Source organism: Podarcis tiliguerta (assembly GCF_965153285.1).
Source record: "Podarcis tiliguerta genome assembly, chromosome: 11".
NCBI classification, from domain to species: domain Eukaryota; kingdom Metazoa; phylum Chordata; class Lepidosauria; order Squamata; family Lacertidae; genus Podarcis; species Podarcis tiliguerta.
In genome coordinates this window covers 43,217,530-43,237,078 of record NC_139544.1, presented here as the reverse complement: position 1 = coordinate 43,237,078, position 19,549 = coordinate 43,217,530, and the positions used below count along the sequence as shown (strand labels likewise).

Genomic DNA, 19,549 nt, shown 5'->3' with positions numbered 1-19,549 from the left:
TCGAGAGACATGTACAGACTTATTACTTTTGCAGACGGGGCAGGGAACCTACAAGGGACTGCATACTACTAGAGATCTGAAATTTTTAGGCAATATATCTAGCCCAGCTGACAAATGTGCATGGAAACTTTTTGCCTGGGGCAATGCAAGACCTAGAGCAGTGAGCTGACTTGCAGGATCTATTTTGTTTTTCTTTGCGTGCAGTCATTTTATTGCTGTCATTGTTAAACAACCGGGAGTAAGAAATTATTGACGACCTACTGGAAATCATAACAGCAGATCTGCATGCACACCATACCTTGAAAGCACACAGCTTTCCCCAAAGAATCCTGGGCATTTATCCCTCACAGAGCTACAATTCCCAGAACCTTCACATGCTTACAGTTCTCAGAGGGAAGCCATGTGTTTTAAATGTCCTTGACATGAGTGGTATGGTTCCAACACCTTCTGCCCACCCCTGGCTTACCGGAAACCTCCTGGACCGGTCAAAGACAATGAAACTATGTTTCATCACCAACAATTTGCTACCCTTTCATGACCCCCAAAAGCAGCTGCCTGAGGCCGCCTGCTCACTTGCCTAATGGTAGAACCAGGCACACCCCTTGTTCCTGAGGAACATAGCAAGCTGTCTTACATTGAGCCAGAGACACTGGTCCATCTCGGTCTGTATTGCCTACATGGCTGACTCCAGAGTTGGCTCTCCAGAGTTTCATACAGAAACCTCTCCCAGTCCCACCTGGAGATACCAGGGATTGAACCAAGAACCTTCTGCACGCAAAGCAGATGCTCTACCACTGATCTACATGCCTTCACCCAAACTATGGTGCCCTAGTTGTGTTCTAGCCAGTGGCTCACTCTTTGTTAGCCTACAGTTTCATTTTCTCTCCTAGCCAGTGGTGCATTTGCTGCTTAATCTGCCTCTTCCCCACAGAGGCTGAAGGCATTTTGACACATAGCATTGAAAAGTGCTATGTGCATTTCCTGTGTCTGCAAATCAACTATACACCCTTCATTTAAAAATGACCTCTTCCTGTTTCTTGTTGTGCTTTAATCACAACCCCCCCCCTCTCTCTCTCTCTCTCTCTCTCTCTCTTGCACACTAATAGCTTGCCTCTTCACACATTGCATTTTTTTGTTTTTTAAAAAAGGGGCACCCCAAATACTTTTCGTGTATACATCTAACAACAGCCCTACTGGGGCATTTGGCCTGACCATGCAAGGGCAAAAAAAGTAGTCAAAGTGGTTTTGCCTGGCAAGCGGCAGTGAGAATACAAGGCGACCATTTGAATTTCCCACAATACCCTGGAGTGTTAGGGACATCCCGGGAATTAAACTGGTAGCTCACAGACCCAAAGGCATCAGTGCTGGTGGGCCATGGGAGCTGTCTAAGGGTGCTGGGTGATGATGTTCAGCCTTTGCAAATGGGACATAACAGGTAACAGCAGAAAAGTCAGATCTTCTGCCATGTCTTAAAGTTTGAACAAGTAGACAGACACATTCAGCTGCTGGTAAGAGGCCACAGAAATCAAGTGTAAAGAAATCAAGTGGCCTACATGCAGGTGATAAAGAAAAATCCTGGGGTGTGGATTTAGTCCACTGCCCAGCTCATCCGGGTACCACTCCCTGTGGGTCTCTCTGGTCAGCAAAAGAAGGGGTCTCAAAGCCAAGTTAAAGAAGCAAACAGCGGTCAGTAGACCTGATCTTTATTTGTTGCAATAAGGTTCAAACACACAAAGAGTAGGAATCCCATGCATAGGATTGCGTGAACTTTTAAGACCTCTCTCCATTTCCCATAATACATTTTTCAACAGCATCATCAATGCATCACAAATATGTCACCAAGAAGGAATGTTTGGCATGTAGAAACATGAGCTGGTCACCCACCCCTGTCAATAACCCCAGTTCCCAACACCTTTTAACTACCCTCTTCCCCTAAGAACAATAAAAGTATTTACACATCCCCCTAGCTGCAAGGCTTTGTGTGCTTCTCATTTGAAAGTATCAGGATTCAATCCACCATCCAATGGATTTCTGTCTGGGATACGTGCTGCCCTTGATTGCCTCCTGCCTTCTTTTGTGTGGCTAAGTTCACACCTTGTAAAGGGGCAAGGAGTATGTAACCTTATGCTTAAGGGATTATGGAGGCAGGGGGAGCCCTGGATTCCCCTCTTCCAGAGGAGTCATTAGGTGTTGGAACCAAGGAAATCAGTCAAACTGTTGAATTTTGGCAATTATTAGATTCTATATTGGATAGTCAGAGGAAACAGTATGATACATGGTATCCGCTTATTGCTACAATTTTATAGACTGCTTTTCTGAGCCTCTTTGCTGTTGTGTATGCATGGTGCTTGTGTCAACGGTCATTCTCCTGGCCTTAGTTAGAGGCTGTGATGCGGACTTGGGATTTTTGAGCAGCTGTTTAATTGCCCCCCCCCCATTCCTGGTTTTAACACAGGTGTGATAACACAGGTGTGAACCAAATCCTGGTGAGCTACAAAGGTCTCTTTAGTGTCATATGCAAAATTCTTGCAAGGCCTGGATGTTGCAGTTCCTGGGACTATGGATTTTGCAAGGCTGACATAAGGAAAGTCATGATGGATCAGGAAAATTGCCCGTCTAGTTCAGCATCCTGTTCTCAGAGTGGCCAACCAGATGTCTGAGGGAAACTCTCTTCTCCTAGGATTTCCAGCATCTAATATTCAGAGGACTGTGGAGGTAGATCATAGACATCATGGCTAGAAGCCATGGATAGCCTTATCCATCCACGTTGGAATGCATGTGACTTCCACTGCTGGTAAAAGGCCTACCACATAGACTCTGCTATGTATAAACACATATGCTATGTGGGGTGACCCATTCACATGCCTGAACTTGATGGAGTGCACACCAAAGAGTTAGGCAGACACGCATCATGGCAGTCACATCTGGCTTGGCCCCAAGGCCGTGCTTACATTACGAGCACTAAAGGCCAGGAGAACGGATTTCAAGGCCCACTTTATATAGGTTTCAGGGCAGGCATAAAAGCCCTTCCTTGCTTAAACTTCCCAAGTGTGACCAGTAACATGTCTGTCTTTGTTATATCTCACCTTTTCTTTCCCTCCAACTTTTTCTCCTCACAACAACTCTGTGAGGTAGTCTGGGATGAGAAGGGGTGCATGGGTTCATGGCTTCAGGGCCAAGTGAGAATTTATTTCTCACAGTGATGCATCACCTTTAGAATTGTAGAGTCCTAAGAGACCATGGGGTCATCTAGTCCAATCCCCTGAAATGCAAGTGGGTCTTGAATGCACAGCCTGGAAATTAAGAGCCTCATGCTTTACCAAGTGAGCTATCCTCACAACAACCCTGTGAGGTAGGTAAAGCTGAACAATGAGATCACCCAGCAAGCCTGATCTCCCAGGTCAGGCATCAAGCCAGGACAAGGATGCCTTACAAGGGCATATGTAGGGATGCCAACTCGAAAAAAATATTGGGGAGCTCAGCTAAGCCCCGCCCCGTATCATCGATCACATGATGCAGCACCATCTGAATGTCAATGTCCATCAACTGGGGGGGCAGCCCCCTCAAATCTTCTATTGGAGAACCTCAGCCCCTGGGAGTTGGGCTTCCAGACGATGCCCCACTCCAACTCCCAAGAGCCCCGGCCAACATGCCCAATGGTCAGAGACATCGGGCGTTTCAGGCCAGCAGCCCCTGAAGGGCCACAGGTCCGTCCCCTCCCGCCCAACCCCCCTCGCTTGGCCGAGCCGAGGCCTAACCTAACCCAGTATCCTAAAAGGGCAGCGCAGGAGCTGGCGGGACTGGCGCGCAAAGGAGCCTTTTTTGCCCCGTGCCCACCACGAGCCGCCGCCGCCGCCGCCTTCTCCTCCTCCTCTAGCCGCTCCCCGAGGGAGCCACCTCTCCAGGGAAGAGCCGCCTGGCAGGGGAGCGCGGCGGCCGCTCGCCTGGAGACCTCTCCGCCTCCTCCTGCTGCTCCTCCGCCTCCACCGGCTCCGGCGTCGGCGAGCAACAGTACGTGTGGCGGGCGGAGTGTCTGGGCTGGGAGCGGCGGCGGCGAGGGGAGGGGTTTGCGGCTTGGCGTCGCTGCAGAAGTGTCGGCCTCTCGGGGAGCCGCCACTGTGCGCGCGCGGGTGGATGCCGACGGGGGAAGAGCCTCGCTCGCTCGCCTGCCGCTTCCAGCTGCCGCCGCCGCCGCCGAGGCTTCTTGGGAGCTGCTCTCCTTTCGCCTCCTCCTCCTCCTCCTCCTCCTCCTCCTGCTCTCCTCCTTGTCAACATCTCTCCCGCCCCGCGGTGGCGGAGGGGAGCCGGGATGTGAAGCCTCCGGTTCCGATTCGGTGGGCTCTGCCTCGATCTCCCGGGTGCTGCTGCTGCTGCTGCCGCCTGGCTGCCTTCCCCCCGCGGCTCCCCGAGCGCCAGGATCCCTCTCGACCCCCTGACTCTCGGATCTATTGTCGAAGCCGGGAGGAGGAGGAGGAAGAGGAGGAGGAGGAGGACATCGCTCTGCACATCTGGGCGAGCGCATCTGGGCATGCAACATCGACCTTTCCTCCGGGGTGGGGAGCAAACAAGGAGGAGGAAGACCTTTCCCCCCTCGCCTTCTGGCTATTTTTCTTTCCCCGCTAACCCCCCATCCTTCCTCGGAGGTTTCCATCTTTTAACTGCCTCTTAACACTGGCAGAGAAGGAAGGAAGGAAGCCAACGAGCGAGCGAGGGAGGTGGTGGTGGTGGTGGAGGAGGAGGTGGCGGCGGCGGGGTTGGAAATCCGAAGGCTGCTCTTTTTTTTTTCTTTTTTAATTTTTTTCCTCCCCCAGGGATTTAGTTCATGGGGATGTGTTCAAGGCAAGAGAGGATTCAGAAGGATATTGACATTGTGATCCAAAAGTGCAAGGCGGAAAAGGACTGCCTGTTTGCAGGTGAGTTTGCCAGCCGCTGCTCTTGGTTCTTCCTCGATGCCCCCCACTCCCGCGCCCATGAAATGCTTTCGGGCGTGTGTGGTTTTTTTTTTGGGGGGGGGGGGTTTCTTTTGGTGTCGCCTTCCCCCCCAAATGGCATCACGATTTTCTGTTGACAGTTCTCTGTGAGAACAACGCTGATCTCCCCCCCCCCGAAAGCTTGCAAGGATCTCTCCCTCCTTTCCCCCACCCCGGTACATACAGACACGCACACACAACACTAATGCTCTGTGGGGCACCTAAGTGAACCTCAAGCGCTGGATGCTTTCCTCAGTTAGGTCGCCTTTTGATCTATTTGGTCAGATCTTCCATCTGATTGATTTCTCAAGAGTCTCCCCCGTTTTGTTTTTTGGTGTGTGTGATTAGCAGAGCTAAACAAAAACAAATATATATATATATATATATATATATATATGCAGGTTTTGGTGTCCTCGGGTGTCTTCCCGTGTAAAAGTTGGGGTGTCTAACTTTTACACGGGAAGACACCCGAGGACACCAAAACCTGCATTCCTGTACCCGTGAAAATCTACGAAAGCATATATATATATATATATATATATATATTTAAAAACCCAACACAAAACTGTGCCCATATTTTGTGTGTATGGGGAGCAGGCTGATGGTGGCATAGAAGAAGGCTTCTTCCAGGGTGGAACTTGAGAGATTATTATCTACAGATGTCCAGAGCTGGGCTGTCTTCCTTTTTGTGATCTCTCTCTCTCTCTCCACCCCATCTCTCCCTCCTCAATATTTGGCTTGTTGCTTTCCTCTATGATCATTACTTGCAATGTTTAATATGCGTTTAGCAGTCTGGCTTGTTGCTGCCTGTTGCCTTTACTGACAATGGAAATTCTTTCCGTTGCCATAGTACCGAGGCAGCACTTGTTGCAGGGAGGGGAGGGGGGTTCCTGCTGTAACATTATTTCTCTCTCCTCCCCCCCCCCCCCACTTCAGACTTAATCCCTGTGCCCATATTGGTGGCTGGCTGGGGGTGGGCTGAACACGAGAGGCAAGTTCACACGCCAGGCGTCATGCACAAAACGAACAATAAGCGTTCAGCAACAACACAGCTCTTTTGTGTTTCAGATTTCAGATACGCAGATTCCACTTTTACCTTCACCTACGTCGGAGGATCCAAAAGGTATGAGTAAGTTGAAGCAGCTTATTTTCCTTTGACTCTGTATTGATTCCAAACCAGCCTGTATTCAGTAAGTTAAGAATTCTCTCCCCTCCTTTTCCCCCCTTTGAAGATAGTGTTGATGCCTTGAGGCTTCTTTTGGAAGAAATATTGGTCTGGAAACAGGTGTTCTGTGGGGCGATGATTCGTCATCAGAGGCTCATTGATCAAGGGCTCTGCTCTTGCTTGTTTTGCCTTTCCTTGCTCTTGCTCTGAATATATGCAGGGTTATTTTCGACAGGTGTAGAGGGAGGTGGATCACCAGAACAGAAAGTAAGTGTTTTGAGAGGCGTGGGTGTAGAAGAGAGCACAGTCAGGAATGAGTAATGTTTGTAGTGCAATGCCCATGGAAATTCAGATCCCGTGTCAACCATCAGCAAAAGTAAAAGGAAGTAATGACAGCAGCGAAGGCAAGGCTGCAATACGTTAACACTGTTTGCAATTTTCTGTGTTAATGCTGCAGATAATTGAAATAAGGGAGGGGGGGAATATTCAATAAAGTTTATGGTGCATATAACTATCACTTCTTTAACAGCTGAGCAATGAACCAATTAACTGTGACACACTTTGAAGTTATTCACAGTTGGTGGACATTGTTTTGGCTACAGTAATCTTCACTTCATTGAATAAATCTCACCCTGTGTTTCATTTTTTTATATAAAAAAAACCCCTGCAACAGCTATGTAATTTTTTTATTGCATAATGTGCTGTATTAATGGGCAAAGAGCGCTTGACTGCAAGGCAGAAGGGCTTTCAAAGGAAAAGCTGTTGCCCATTCTCTAGATTAAGTTGCTTTTTGTGGTGTTATGTTGAGAGACTGACTAGGTTAACATTATCCCTCAAATATCAGGAGCGAGTGGTCGGTTTTGAAATGGAAGCCAATCTTGGTGATAGTTTCAGCAGTTCATATCTGTTTTTTGTGTATACATGAAAGCAGATTTTGGTGATAGTTCCAGCAGTTCCTACCTGGTTTGTGTGTGTGTAAAATATTTTTGGTTGATCTCTGTAGAAGGAGAATACATTGAATTTTTATGAAAGCAAGATGCCAAAATACTTTTTTCCCAATTAGAATTGTCTCCCATACACCTGCTTTTCTACCCATTGGGCTAATTTGGGCAGTATATCTTTCTGTCTGCAGGTGGGAAAACAGTTGGGTTGATTTTGACTGGAAAAAGTGGCCCAAGGGGGGGGGGAGGTTAAGGGTGACCAAGGGTCTGGAAACCAAGCCTTATGAGGAACAGTTGTGGGAGTTGGGTATGTTTAGTCTAGATAAGAGGAGACTAAGAGGAGATAGGATAGCCATCTTCAACTATCTGAAGGGCTGTCACATGCAAAATGGAGCAAGTTTGTTTTCTCCTGCTCCGGAAGGTAGGACTCAGTGGCTTCAAGTTTCAAGAAAGGAGATCCAGACTTAACATCAGGAAGAACTTTATAATGGTAAAAGCTGGTCTCTCCTTCCTTGGAGGTTTTTAAGCAGAGGTTGGATGGCCATCAGTTATGGATGTTTTAGCTGAAATTCCCACATTGCATGAGGTTGGACTAGATGACCCTTAGGATCCTTTCCAACTCTTCAGTTCTATGATTTTATGATTCTAAGCAACACCCCCAACACACAGACACACACACATCATATTTGAAGTCCCTGCCAGGTTGGATTTCAGTTTTTTAATCAAAATGTTGAATCCATATTTCCCAGCATCTTATCTACTTCAGCACTCTGGCCTGCATTCTTCAGATTAAACTGTATTTATCCATCACTATATCACTCCAGTCCAATCCATAGCCCTATCATATGCAGAGCTAGGCACACCTAAAGAAGTGGGCCTAGGCTGATGGACCCAGCTGTTTATAAGATGTGGTTGCTGGTGAGAACTTCCGTGTAGCACAAGGTTCTTATGAGTTACTCTTTAGGGTTGCACCTTGGTCATTTCTGTCTGCCTTGTGGGGCAAGAGTTTAGCTTGTTGTTAAATGCTAAGGGCCTTTCTGAATCTGCAGCCTAGATGTGCTTAAATAGCGGTTCGGTGGAATTGTTTCAGATTTAAAATGATTGGCAGCTTGATCCTAAGTACATGAGCACTGTAATCAGACTTTGTAGCCGTTCTTGTAGCTGTTGCAGCAACAGAAATACTTGTGTTGTAACAGCTATTGTGGCCCCTTGTGTGACACAAGCTGGTCAGAGTTGGATCGCTCCAGTATGTTTGTTTTCTTAACATCATTGGTGCACATATGTGCTAGCAAGAGGAGCTGGTGGTCCAGTTCACAGGTCCAAGGATGACACATCGGAGATCAAAAACAAAACCTTTCTGAATTATTTCTATGCAATAGAAAGACTGCCTCATTTAACTAAGGCTTGCTGCTGATTGCCTCCCCGATAAGAAAGCAGCATCTGCGATCAGCTTCCAGCAGTGAACAAGGGGACATGTGGACTTCTTTTTCTGACTCTGGTTCTCCACTTTGTACTTTGACTGGTAGTGGGCTCTCCAGGGTCTCAGGCCAAGGTCTTCCTGATCATCTGCTACCTGATTCTTTTAACCCAGGGCTGGCCAACGTGATGAATGTATGGTGTGTGTTGCCTTTTTGATGGTGCTTTCCTGATGTTCTGGGACTCTAGTTCTCAATAGCCCAGGCCAGCATGGTCAAAAGTTGGGATAAATGGGAGCTGTTGTTGGACTACATCTGTGAGGCTCCAAATTGTTTTAACAAGAAATGCCAAGACTTGAACCTGAGGTTTTCTGATTGCAAAATGTGTGCTGTAATCCTGAGCTGTGATCCCATTTCTAGTGGCTAATAGCCATTGCTAGGCTTGCCTTCCATCAGTGTGTCAGATTCCTTTCAAAGCTGCCTAAGCCAACAGCTATCACCATGTCTTTGGGTGGTGAGTTATGTAGTTTGTGAAGATTTCCTATTGTTTGTCCCAAATCTCCCATTGTGCAACTTCATTGGGTGCCCCTGGATTTTAGCACTGTGAACAGAGATGCTTGAGGAGTTCCTTCTTTGTGCATTCCAGTATCAGTTGACCTGATCTACAATTCCAGGATGAATGTGCATATCAGAATGCACTTTTTCGGTGACTTTTGCAATTCTCCAATTTTTTTGTGATGCCAAAATGCATATAATATGTTACTTTCAAGATAAGATCTGTTCAGAAAAGCAAACTCAGAATGTGCGTTCAGAAGTACATATTTTGTGAGAAAACACGTTCACACACAATTTTTAATACTTTTTTTAAAAAAGGCATCAGTTAAATAAGCTATCAGAGTGAGAAAAACCTTTCCCACTTTTTAGACACATAATTTTATAATACTCTGTGACGTTCACTCATAGTGCTCTTTTACAACTAAAAGCCCCAGAATGCCTTAGCTTTTCTATATAGGGTGGAGTAGGGCATTTATTTGGAAATAGCCCCATAAATTCCAATAGAGTAAGCAATACAGTGGTACCTCGGGTTACAGACGCATCAGGTTACAGATGCTTCAGGTTATAGACTCCGCTAACCCAGAAATAGTACCTTGGGTTAAGAACTTTGCTTCAGGATGAGAACAGAAATCACGCAGCAGCGGTGTGGTGGCAGTGGGAGTGGTGTGGCGGCCCCATTAGCTAAAGTGGTGCTTCAGGTTAAGAACAGTTTCAGGTTAAGAATGGACCCCCAGAACGAATTAAGTTCTTAAGCCAAGGTACCACTGTACTTTCCTTCCTAGTAAATATTGTAAATATTGGGAGTAATATGTTGAAGATGCTATGAGTACATTAATGAGAATAACTTTCTATTACCCCAATTTAGCTATGGAAATAAGTTTAAATGCCAGTTACTTTTGCTGTATGTTTGTGACAAACATGGTTTTATATTCCCAGCGCAGGACAAATAGATGTGATTTCAGTCACAGGTGAGGTTTTTGAATGGGTGAAGTCTGCTATGAGAGGGGTTCGGAAATTGTGGTCTGTGGAGCTACATGGTGGTCTATAGGAGCTACATTCAGGTGGTCTGTGGTGTGTCAGTGAATTTGCAGTTGAAGACAAGAGGCAGCAGCTTCATCACATTAAATGTTGCTATTGATTTTTAATTGGGTTCCTTTTTTGCGCTTCTTCATTTCTTCTGTTACATTTTATTGTATTAACATTCAAATCCTATGGAACTGAAAATGTAGTACAATAAAATGCAGTCTATCTGGAGTAAAGGAAGCAATAAAAGTACAATTTTAAATCATACGGTGTCTAGCACAGTGCATTACAGTTGCTACAAAAGCTAGAAAAATTATTAAGTGGTCCACCAGTGATTTTCAAGCGGTCCATGGTTGGTGGGGAGTTTGGCAACCCCTGTCCTATGACATGCAAACTGTTGTCTTAGGTTACAATTCAAAACAGAGTTACAGTGTAATCATAAACATATTTACTCAGTAGTAGGAAACGTGCATATGATTTCAGACTGAAGTGCGTGTAAGAGTGAAATCTTTTAAGCATGTTTACTCAGAAGTAAGGCCAACTGTGTCCAATATGACACACTCACTGGTGTGTTAGGATTGCAGCCTTAGGCTGCAGTTCTGTAGAAACATATTGGGAAGTACTGTAAACCCCTTTGTAATCAACGGGACTTACTTTTGAGCGCAAAGGATCGATTGAAATCCCTGAACTTAAGGTGTTTGTCTTGGACTGTGTACTGATGGGTGCGTGTATATCTACAATAAAGTTTGAAATGTCTATCTAGTGGGAAAAGCACTTAGATTTGAGAGTGTTTTCAGATTTTACAAGATACTGGAATTCACATTAGGGTGTTTAACCTCACAGCTTTAGGTCCTTTAGCTTCAAGCAAGAAACAAATGCAAACAGCATTTACAATTACAATTAAATTTCATAACCAAGGAAGTTAATGCATTTGCTTTCTCATCAGCAATTTTAGAGATGCTTTGTACGGATGATCAATAGCTCAAGGCTGGGACTCAAATGACCTTTTCGGTGCTGTGTGATTTATCGTGAAAACTCTTGCAACATTTTTAGTACTCAGATGGGTGCTGGTGATTTGGTTTGCTGATTATTATTATTCTTAGATATATGAAATTGGCTCCTAATGATTGTCCTCATAAGCCGAAATCTCATTCCTTGAACCTGCAATGGGTAATGAGCCTTGTGCATCAAATCACAGTGGAATGATGATATTGCTAAACACTCTATTGACTGTTCAAATAACTTCACGTTATTATCTTTGTTATCTTTACAGCACTGTTGTGAGATAGGTCAGTTTCAGCTGTCCTGGGACCCTCATTCTCATGTGGGTTAGCTGCTATGCATGCCATCCATGTATTGGCATTCATAGACCGGTCTTGCATCATTGCATGTTCTGCACATACTTGGACATCATTGTGGGACCGGATAGACACATTCTAGGAAATGGGTACTGAACACCCATGATACCAAGCTCCTGAACCAGGAAATTGTTTCCCCAATTATTTGTGATCGGATTCTGAGTCTGGGAATGACTGGCTTGTGTAACACCAAGTAATGAATTCTCGACTGAGTTGAGGCTTGAACAGGGAGTTTTCTCACTTACGTTCTTAGCCACCATACTATACCAGCTTCCCATAATTATTATTGTTTTTCTGCATGGGCAGTCCTCAAGCATGGGAGATCATAATGTGTGAACTGGGCTACAGCAGATAAATGCTGGGAGCAATTTCCATGATTGTAGCAGCTGGATGTAGTGTCATTAGAATCACAGCCATGCTGTTGACTGCCTCTGCCATTGCCTAGCTTATTCCTTCTGTTTCTCCCCAGAAGACCAGGGCTGTTTGGATGAAAAGAGAAAAGGTGTGTGTGTGTGTGTGTGTGTGTGTGTGTGTGTGTGTGAGAGAGAGAGAGAGAGAGAGAGAGAATCTGAGGTCAGTTAACAAATTCGGAGACACATTAACACCCTTCCTCTTCACACTTCTGGCTTTTTCTAACCCTCTCCGCACCAGGGCAAATCCTCATTTCACAGGGGGCAGGGAACGGATTACCTTTAAATGGCAGCACCTCCTTTTAGTGGGCAGAGAGAAAAGGGAAATGAAAGAATAGGCAACAGAGATTAAAATAAAGACTGCAGCCAGTTTGAGCCACTTTTGCCGTACCGAGAGATGATTGTATAGCTTTGCTTCTGCTGCCAATGGCATGTGATCTCCAGGGACTCAGCTACACTGGCAAAGAGGAAGCGCTTTATAGGCATTGTATATGCATTATAGCACTGTGACACCAGAAGGCGCTGTAGAGTTCTGTTTTTGCCAACCCAATTTCTCACAAAAACTTTACAATGCCTTTAACTGAAATGCTTCTTTGATGTGTCGAGATCCAACCCAGGAGATGGACAGGGCTTGCATTATCAGTGTAACAGTAAAAGCTTTACTAGTTGGTGAGATAAATGGGCAAAGCAATCCTAACCCCTGGAGAAGTCCACCTGAGGAGGGTTAGGATGGGGTGGAACTGCTGTTTCGCTGAATGTTCTCTCCACTGCAACTAGGCTCCCAGCACCCCCAAATAAATCTCCAGAAATATAGATGTCCCACTAAGAGTACAGCTCCTTTCAGGGGCATGGCAGGGTATGGATCAAGAAGAAGCAGGTACTTATCCCCTGACTCCTGTGTTAAAAATTGGATCCTTCTTCACTGGTCTTTGCATCTGTCTTGTCTATAGCTCAGGATAGCTCAGTCAGTGTGGCATTAGACTCTTAATATCAGGCTTGTGGGTTCGAGCCCCATGTTGAGCAAAAAAAAATTCTGCATTGCAGGGGGTTGGCTTAGATGACCCTTGTGGTCCCTTGATTCTATGACACGTGGGACTAGCGGGGAGGAGTCACTCTGCCGTAAGTTGGGGTGAGCAAACAGTAGCTTCCATTTGTAAACTGGAGTGCAATTTAAGGATAAAAAATTCGAAGCCTCCAGAAATCTGCTCACTTTTAAAGCTCTTGAAAAGAAGTGTCCACCTATAATATGCATTCAGCTGTTCCTCCAGCAGCAGAGGCATGGGAGTGGTGGAGGTAATGGGGCTTCTTGTGTCCCACTCTATGCAGCTGCCCTAGGATTTATGGCGCTATTACCACTGCCAACAGCATGCCAGGTGGGCAGGAAACCAGGTGAGCAGGTGAGGGGATTGGAGAGGAAAGGTTTGTGTGTTCAGAGCACTGAAATGACTTTGTTCCTGCACCTACTTGTAAAAAAGAGTTCATCCACCTTTTTTTTTGCTTTCTATAGGATCGTAGAATTTGTGGGCTTCCGCAAGACAGTTTATGTGGAGTTGGAACTAATTGTGCACGCAAGCTTCTCACAGTGTCCACACAATGCCCCATATTAGTTTTGCATTTAAACTGGATCTGCTGTTTCCCAGGAAAATCCAGCGTTAGCTCAGAATTCAGTAATGGTCACCTTGGAAACAGCGTTATATTTTATCAAGCAACTTGCAAAGGCCGAAGCTGAAACATTTTGCTGTCAGAATTTAGCAATTCTGTTTTGTCAGTCAGTGTAAAAAAAAATATATGGTTTTAGTGATTAACTGCACCCTACCAGGATCCAAAGGATACTTGTCTGATGCTTTCATATGTGTCCCTCTGTCTGGTAAATCTTGATTAAAAGAGTGCTGGAAATTGTAGCTCTGCAAGGCATAAACTAGAGTTCCCAGGATACTTTGGGGAAAGTAATGTGCTTTAAATGTGCTTTGTGGAAGCACCCTTTTAGAGTCGGAAGGGATGTTGCTGGTCAGTGCAGGATCGACAATGATGGGTGCAGCTAAGCACTTCTGACAGATGGTTGTGCAGCCGTTGCTTAGAGACCTCCAGCAAAGGGGCAGCCTGTGTCTCCACAGGCAGTATGTTCCACTGTCAAACAGATCTTGCCCTAAAAAAAAGTTTATCCCAACCTGCCTCCCTGCAATTTCCACCCATTGGCTTAGTCCTGCCCCGTGGAGCGACAGAGAGAACAAGACTGTTCCATCTTTTGTGTGAAGGTCTTTTCACTGCTAAGTTTAGATGTGATTGAAGGCCCTCGAATGCTAAACTGCCAGGAGTTCACATTGTTAAGTTTTCCTTTCACCTGCCTGAGTTAAGCATTTGAAAGTCGATTATAATTCTTGATGCCTGATGCTGAAGAGAGGGGAATTCAAACCGGCTGACTTATGACATTTTTATTAGGATGGATAATGTTGACTCTGTAAAGACCTGCATCCCTTGTGGCCGAGGCAAAGAGAGGTTAGCATTTCTTCCGTGACTGTGTGGCATGTTTCTGCCTGTGAAGGGAATGAAGAGCACTTCCGTCTCAACTGGCTTCGCTCAAGTGCATGCAGGATGGGATTCTCAGGCTGGCTTCCTTCATGATAGGGGAAAAAATATTTTCTCGTTTACTCTACTGTGCCCAGAAGGGAGATTCACAGCTGAAACTGTATGACCAAAAGGTAAAATTGGCCAAGGCTGATGGGCACAGGTTGACTTTGCATTTTCAGGGATGTTAAATTCAAACAGGCTACAATAAGTGGAGAATTTGCCTTTTCCACAAAAGTGAGAACCAGTCTGCATATTTTCATAGTCCTGGTTTGTTGGGGTTCGCCTCCCCTTATTTTTATGGTAAGAATTCCCCGCTTTATCTTTCTGTTTCATTCCTTGCTGTTAAGATTGCTTTGCCCAATATTAACGATGCATGTCAGATCCTGTGCTTAAAATTGCAACCTCATGACTACGATCGCATTCCAGCCTGCACATCGTTGGTAGGTGTGCATGTTCTGAATGCTGAAGGTCTCAGGTTCAATGTGTGGGTCCTCTAGCTTGTCATGGATCAGGGAAGAGATCACAGGAAAGATCCTTTGCCTGAGACCCTGGAGAGCCACTGCCAGTCAAAATAGACAATACTGGCCTAGATGTACAAACCAGCCTCACTGGATATAAGGCAGCTTCTTTTGATTCTAGGAAAGTTTTCCATTCCCCACAGGAAGCCTCCCTGCACATTTGGAGAATGGCTTTGCTGTACTAGACATACAAGCTTATCTAATACAGTAGTACCTTGGGTTACAGATGCTTCAGGTTACAGACACTGCTAACCCAGAAATAGTACCTTGGGTTAAGAACTTTGCTTCAGAATGAGAACAGAAATCACGCAGCGACGGCCCGGCGGCCCCATTAGCTGAAGTGGTGCTTCAGGTTAAGAACAGACCTCCAGAACGAATTAAGTTCTTAACCCGAGGTACCACTGCAAAGCCTGTTGTTTCCAACATTGACCAGCCAGATGCCTAGGGAATCTCATAAGCAGGACATGAAAAGGAGAACAGGGTTTCTCCCCATTTCTCATTTTTCCAATCTTAAGTTCAGTTCTCTACATTTTCAAATCGGTTTGCATTTTTTAAAAATGTCCTCATTAAAATTCTTTTACATTTTACTGCAAATTTCTCCTAATGCTCACATTTTTGTATGCGTTTTCCTCTAATACACACTTTTTTCAAATATAATGCATTTATGTAAGTTATTTATGTGCATGTATGTGCGCACCTTTCTAATAGATGCATTTTTTGCACACATTACTTGGCTGGAGAACTGCACTGCGGAATTTGGAGAAGTGCAAATTTCCAAGGATGGCTGTGTTTTGGTTCTCGTATTGTTTCCAAAAGTGTGAATTAAGTAAGTTTGCCTTTAAATGTGAACTGAGTTGAATTTCTCCCAAATCCATCCTAGAAACTAATACTTGCTGGCATATTGCTTCTCAGTTGTTGTTGTTTAGTCGTTTAGTCATGTCCGACTCTTCGTGACCCCATGGACCAGAGCACGTCAGGCACTTCTGTCTTCCACTGCCTCCCGCAGTTTGGTCAAACTCATGCTGGTAGCTTTGAGACCATCTCGTCCTCTGCCGTCCCCTTCTACTTGTGCCCTCCATCTTTCTCAACATCAGGGTCTTTTCCAGGGAGTCTTCTCTTCTCATGAGGTGGCCAAAGTATTGGAGTCTCAGCTTCAGGATCTGTCCCTCCAGTGAGCACTCAGGGCTGATTTCCTTGAGAATGGATAGGTTTGATCTTCTTGCAGTCCATGGGACTCTCATGCATCTCCTCCAGCACCATAATTCAAAACTTCGGCGATCAGCCTTCTTTAAGGTCCAGCTCTCACTTCCATACATCACTACTGGGAAAACCATAGCTTTTACTATACGGACCTTTGTTGGCAAGGTGATGTCTCTACTTTTTAATTGATGTTGGCTAATTGATGTTGTTCAGTTGGTGCCAATGGGCAGGTTCCTTGAAGTTAGGTTCACTATATGCTGGTAGGATGAGAGACCTAGGAAAACAGGAAATGGAATGTAGGAAGTTGCCTTTATATTGGAGGCAGACCCATGGTCAGTATCATCTACACAAGGGGCAGCCAAAGTGGTTTCCTCCAGATGGTGTTGGAGTAAGACTCCTGTTATCTCTTGCCATTGGCCATGCTGGCTGGTGTCAATGGGAGCTGGAGTTCAGCAGCACCACATTGACTCTGTCTGGTCTACACTGTCTGGCAGTGGTTCTTCAAGATTCAGATGGGGTCTTCTCTCCTGGTCCTACCTGAAGATGCTGGGGATCAAACCTGGAACCTTATGCATGAAAACCACATGCTCCTATCACCAAGTTATAGTCCTTCCCCAAAGGGTAGTGTTTGGCACAAGGTCACCTGCTGAACTTCATAGCTGAATGGCTATTAGAAGGTCTCATCCATCTTAATTTGGTGCTATAACCATTGCACCACATCCATTCCCTTTGGCAGCAGCATTGCGGCCATGCAGAGTCATGGATTCCCTAGCAATTAATTGCCCAGGGCCTGATCTCAAAAACAGCAATGCAATGAAATCAATCAGGCAGGTAAGGAAAAGGCTTTATTCACCCTAGTTTCTGCACAGGATCTAAGACTGTAGTTTTGCTGTCATTTCAGTTCTGGCTTCCCGTAGAGCCCAGCATGCGATTTTGGTGGTTGGATCAATAAGAACATCTTTACTCATAAACGGTATTGAGCTGCAATATTGTGGAAATTACGTGACAATCAGATTTAGACTGGACATAAATATGGGCAAAGCAGGGCTGGCATTTGAAGGAGTTTGTCATCCCCCCAGCTCCCACTTCAAATAAAGTTAAAGGAAGAAAAAAGAAAATCTCCTGTGGAGCTCAAGTCTGTGAATTGCATGGATTATCATAAATAATCCTTTCCCTGTGAGGCTTGAGTAATCATTTTTTGGCTGTCTGACTGGCCAGGCACTGCTTCATTTTTCGAAAAACGATCTGCGTTCACATTTCTGAATTATTGGAGCTGTTTGACAGGCCTGAAGTGTTTGCTGGTTTAGGAAGACTGTAATTAGGAATTTATTAGTCGAGAACATCTTTGTGGGATAATCTGGGCACTAAATATGGAACAGGACTGTATAGCAATTTTGATAATTTTTAAACTGCCATTTTTGGAAAGCTCTCAGACAAGTTGAGAGATCTCTCCCCCCCCCACCCCCACCCCATATTGCACGATGCTCAGTCAGGTGCCGTGACAGGGCAAGATTTACTTTCCATTTAAACAGCGGCAGCTTGGCTATTTATTTATTTATTTCCGCAGGAATGAAAAAAAATGACATTTAGAATTGCAACGCGTATTTCTGTTGTTCTACTTTGCTGCCCTGCTTTTTGTGGGATGCTGGCCGTTCCAGAATCCAGAGGACTTTAAGGAGTGCTGATCTGGCACCTTTGCAAAGGATGGCATATTGTGCCCTGGAGTCTGCAGATATTTGTACTCAGTTTACGTAAAATGAAGGCTTAGTACTTTCTTTCTTTCTTTCTTTCTTTCTTTCTTTCTTTCTCACCCTGTCTCTGTCTGCTTTAAACAGGGCGTTCCTCTTAGTTAACAAATTGATTTCTAATTGCCTCTCTGGAGCTGATTCCTGCACGATCAGGGTTTCTATATCACATGGGAAGCTGTCACATGACTCCCTTCACCCTTAAACCTGGTGTAGGGCTCTGCATGGAATAACACTGATATGCCAGGGGCAAGGCTTGGCAGCAGACTCCCCACACCCTTCCTCAGCTGTGAAAGCTGGGGCTGATGGGAGCTGTGGCCTGCCCCATCTGGAAGGCACCAGGTTGATGAATGCTGCTTTAAAGGAAAAATAAGTTCAGTGGTACCTCAGTTTACAAACACTTCTGGTTACAAACACTTTGGGTTACAGACACTGCTAACCCAGAAGTAGTACCTTGGATTAAAAACTTTAGCTCAGGATGAGAACAGAAATTGCTCACCGGCGACATGCATAGCTGTCAACGTTTCCCTTTTTAAAAGGGAAATAACCTTATTCTGAATAGGATTCCTTGCAAGAAAAGGGAAAAGTTGACAGCTATGGTGGCACGACAGCAGTGGGAGGCCCCATTAACCAAAGTGGTACCTCAGGTTTGGAACAGTTTCAGGTTAAGAACGGACCTTTGGAATGAATTAAGTTCGTAACCAGAGGTACCACTGTAGTTTCTTAGAAATGGACCACCAGTTTCAGGAGTGGTGCAACGTGCTTCCCTTAGGCAGTCCCACTTAGTAACCAGTTGTTATTAGGAGGGGTAGGCTGGTAGAACTTACTGGTAGAACATTTGTTTGTATGCAGGAGGTCCCAGCTTAGTTTCTGGCATCTCCTGGTAGGGTTTGGAAAAAAGTCCTGCCTAAAATCCCAGAGAGCATTACACTACTGGACTAGATGGACCAGTGGTCTGACTCAGTACAATACAACTTCCCTAAGTTCTTATCTTCCTTTATTCCTGTGCACTTGCTTACATGTCCATATCATGAATGTCCAAATGAGGCACATAGCACCTTTCTCCTCAACTCATTTTAAAAATCCTGGCTTTTATATCTATATACTAAAAAGCATATCACACACACACACACACAATCTGCATATATATCTGTGCAGCCTTCTAAAGAAAGAGGCATTCAAGTGTGAAGTTCCCCAGAACAGCAAACTTGTTTGAACCGGAAGTTGCCTGGTCTAGTCAATTTCACTATTCCATTTTACCTGCATAGAGCCAAGAGAAGTGGTGCTCATAAAAGAATTAGGATGATTGAGACCACTACCATTTCCTCCTGCTAGGAGACTTCATCTCTCAAACGCTGTTGTTTGCGAATTGTTTTTGCTGAAGTTGGGCTACTGTTGCACTAGAAGAAAGCTACTCCTATTGCTTTGTGTAAATATTAATTCTGTACCCAGCCAAAATGTGAGGCAGAAAGCTTATAAGGTGGCATAGACCATGAAATTCTACCTTATATTCCACCCCCAGTTTTATGTTTCTTGAATGTTCCTGGACTATCGTTCACAATTCTCTTCCACCCAGTCAGTAAAAATGGCAAGATTAATGTGGTTAAGCTTGGGTGTTTCCACTCCAAGGTTTAGGTTGGAGGATTAGATTACAGGGGTCGGCAAGACTTACCAGGCATGG

General features: G+C 45.1%; 1 protein-coding gene across 7 annotated transcripts in view; it reads left to right on the top strand.

Annotated features, from left to right (window-relative positions):
• Positions 1-3,916: 3,916 nt before the first annotated feature.
• Positions 3,917-19,549, top strand: part of PARP8 (poly(ADP-ribose) polymerase family member 8) — a 157,835-nt gene continuing 142,202 nt past the window's right edge. Inside the window, exons 1-3 of one of the 7 annotated variants that reach the window (XM_083402766.1) lie at positions 3,917-4,011; positions 4,812-4,913; positions 6,039-6,099. In XM_083402766.1, coding sequence (XP_083258892.1) covers positions 4,823-4,913; positions 6,039-6,099 — 152 coding nt within the window. In that variant the 5' untranslated portion in view covers positions 3,917-4,011; positions 4,812-4,822. Of the gene's footprint in view, positions 4,012-4,057; positions 4,914-6,038; positions 6,100-19,549 lie in introns of those variants that run through there. The other 6 variants (XM_083402771.1, XM_083402772.1, XM_083402768.1 and 3 more) reach the window with 6 other exon arrangements.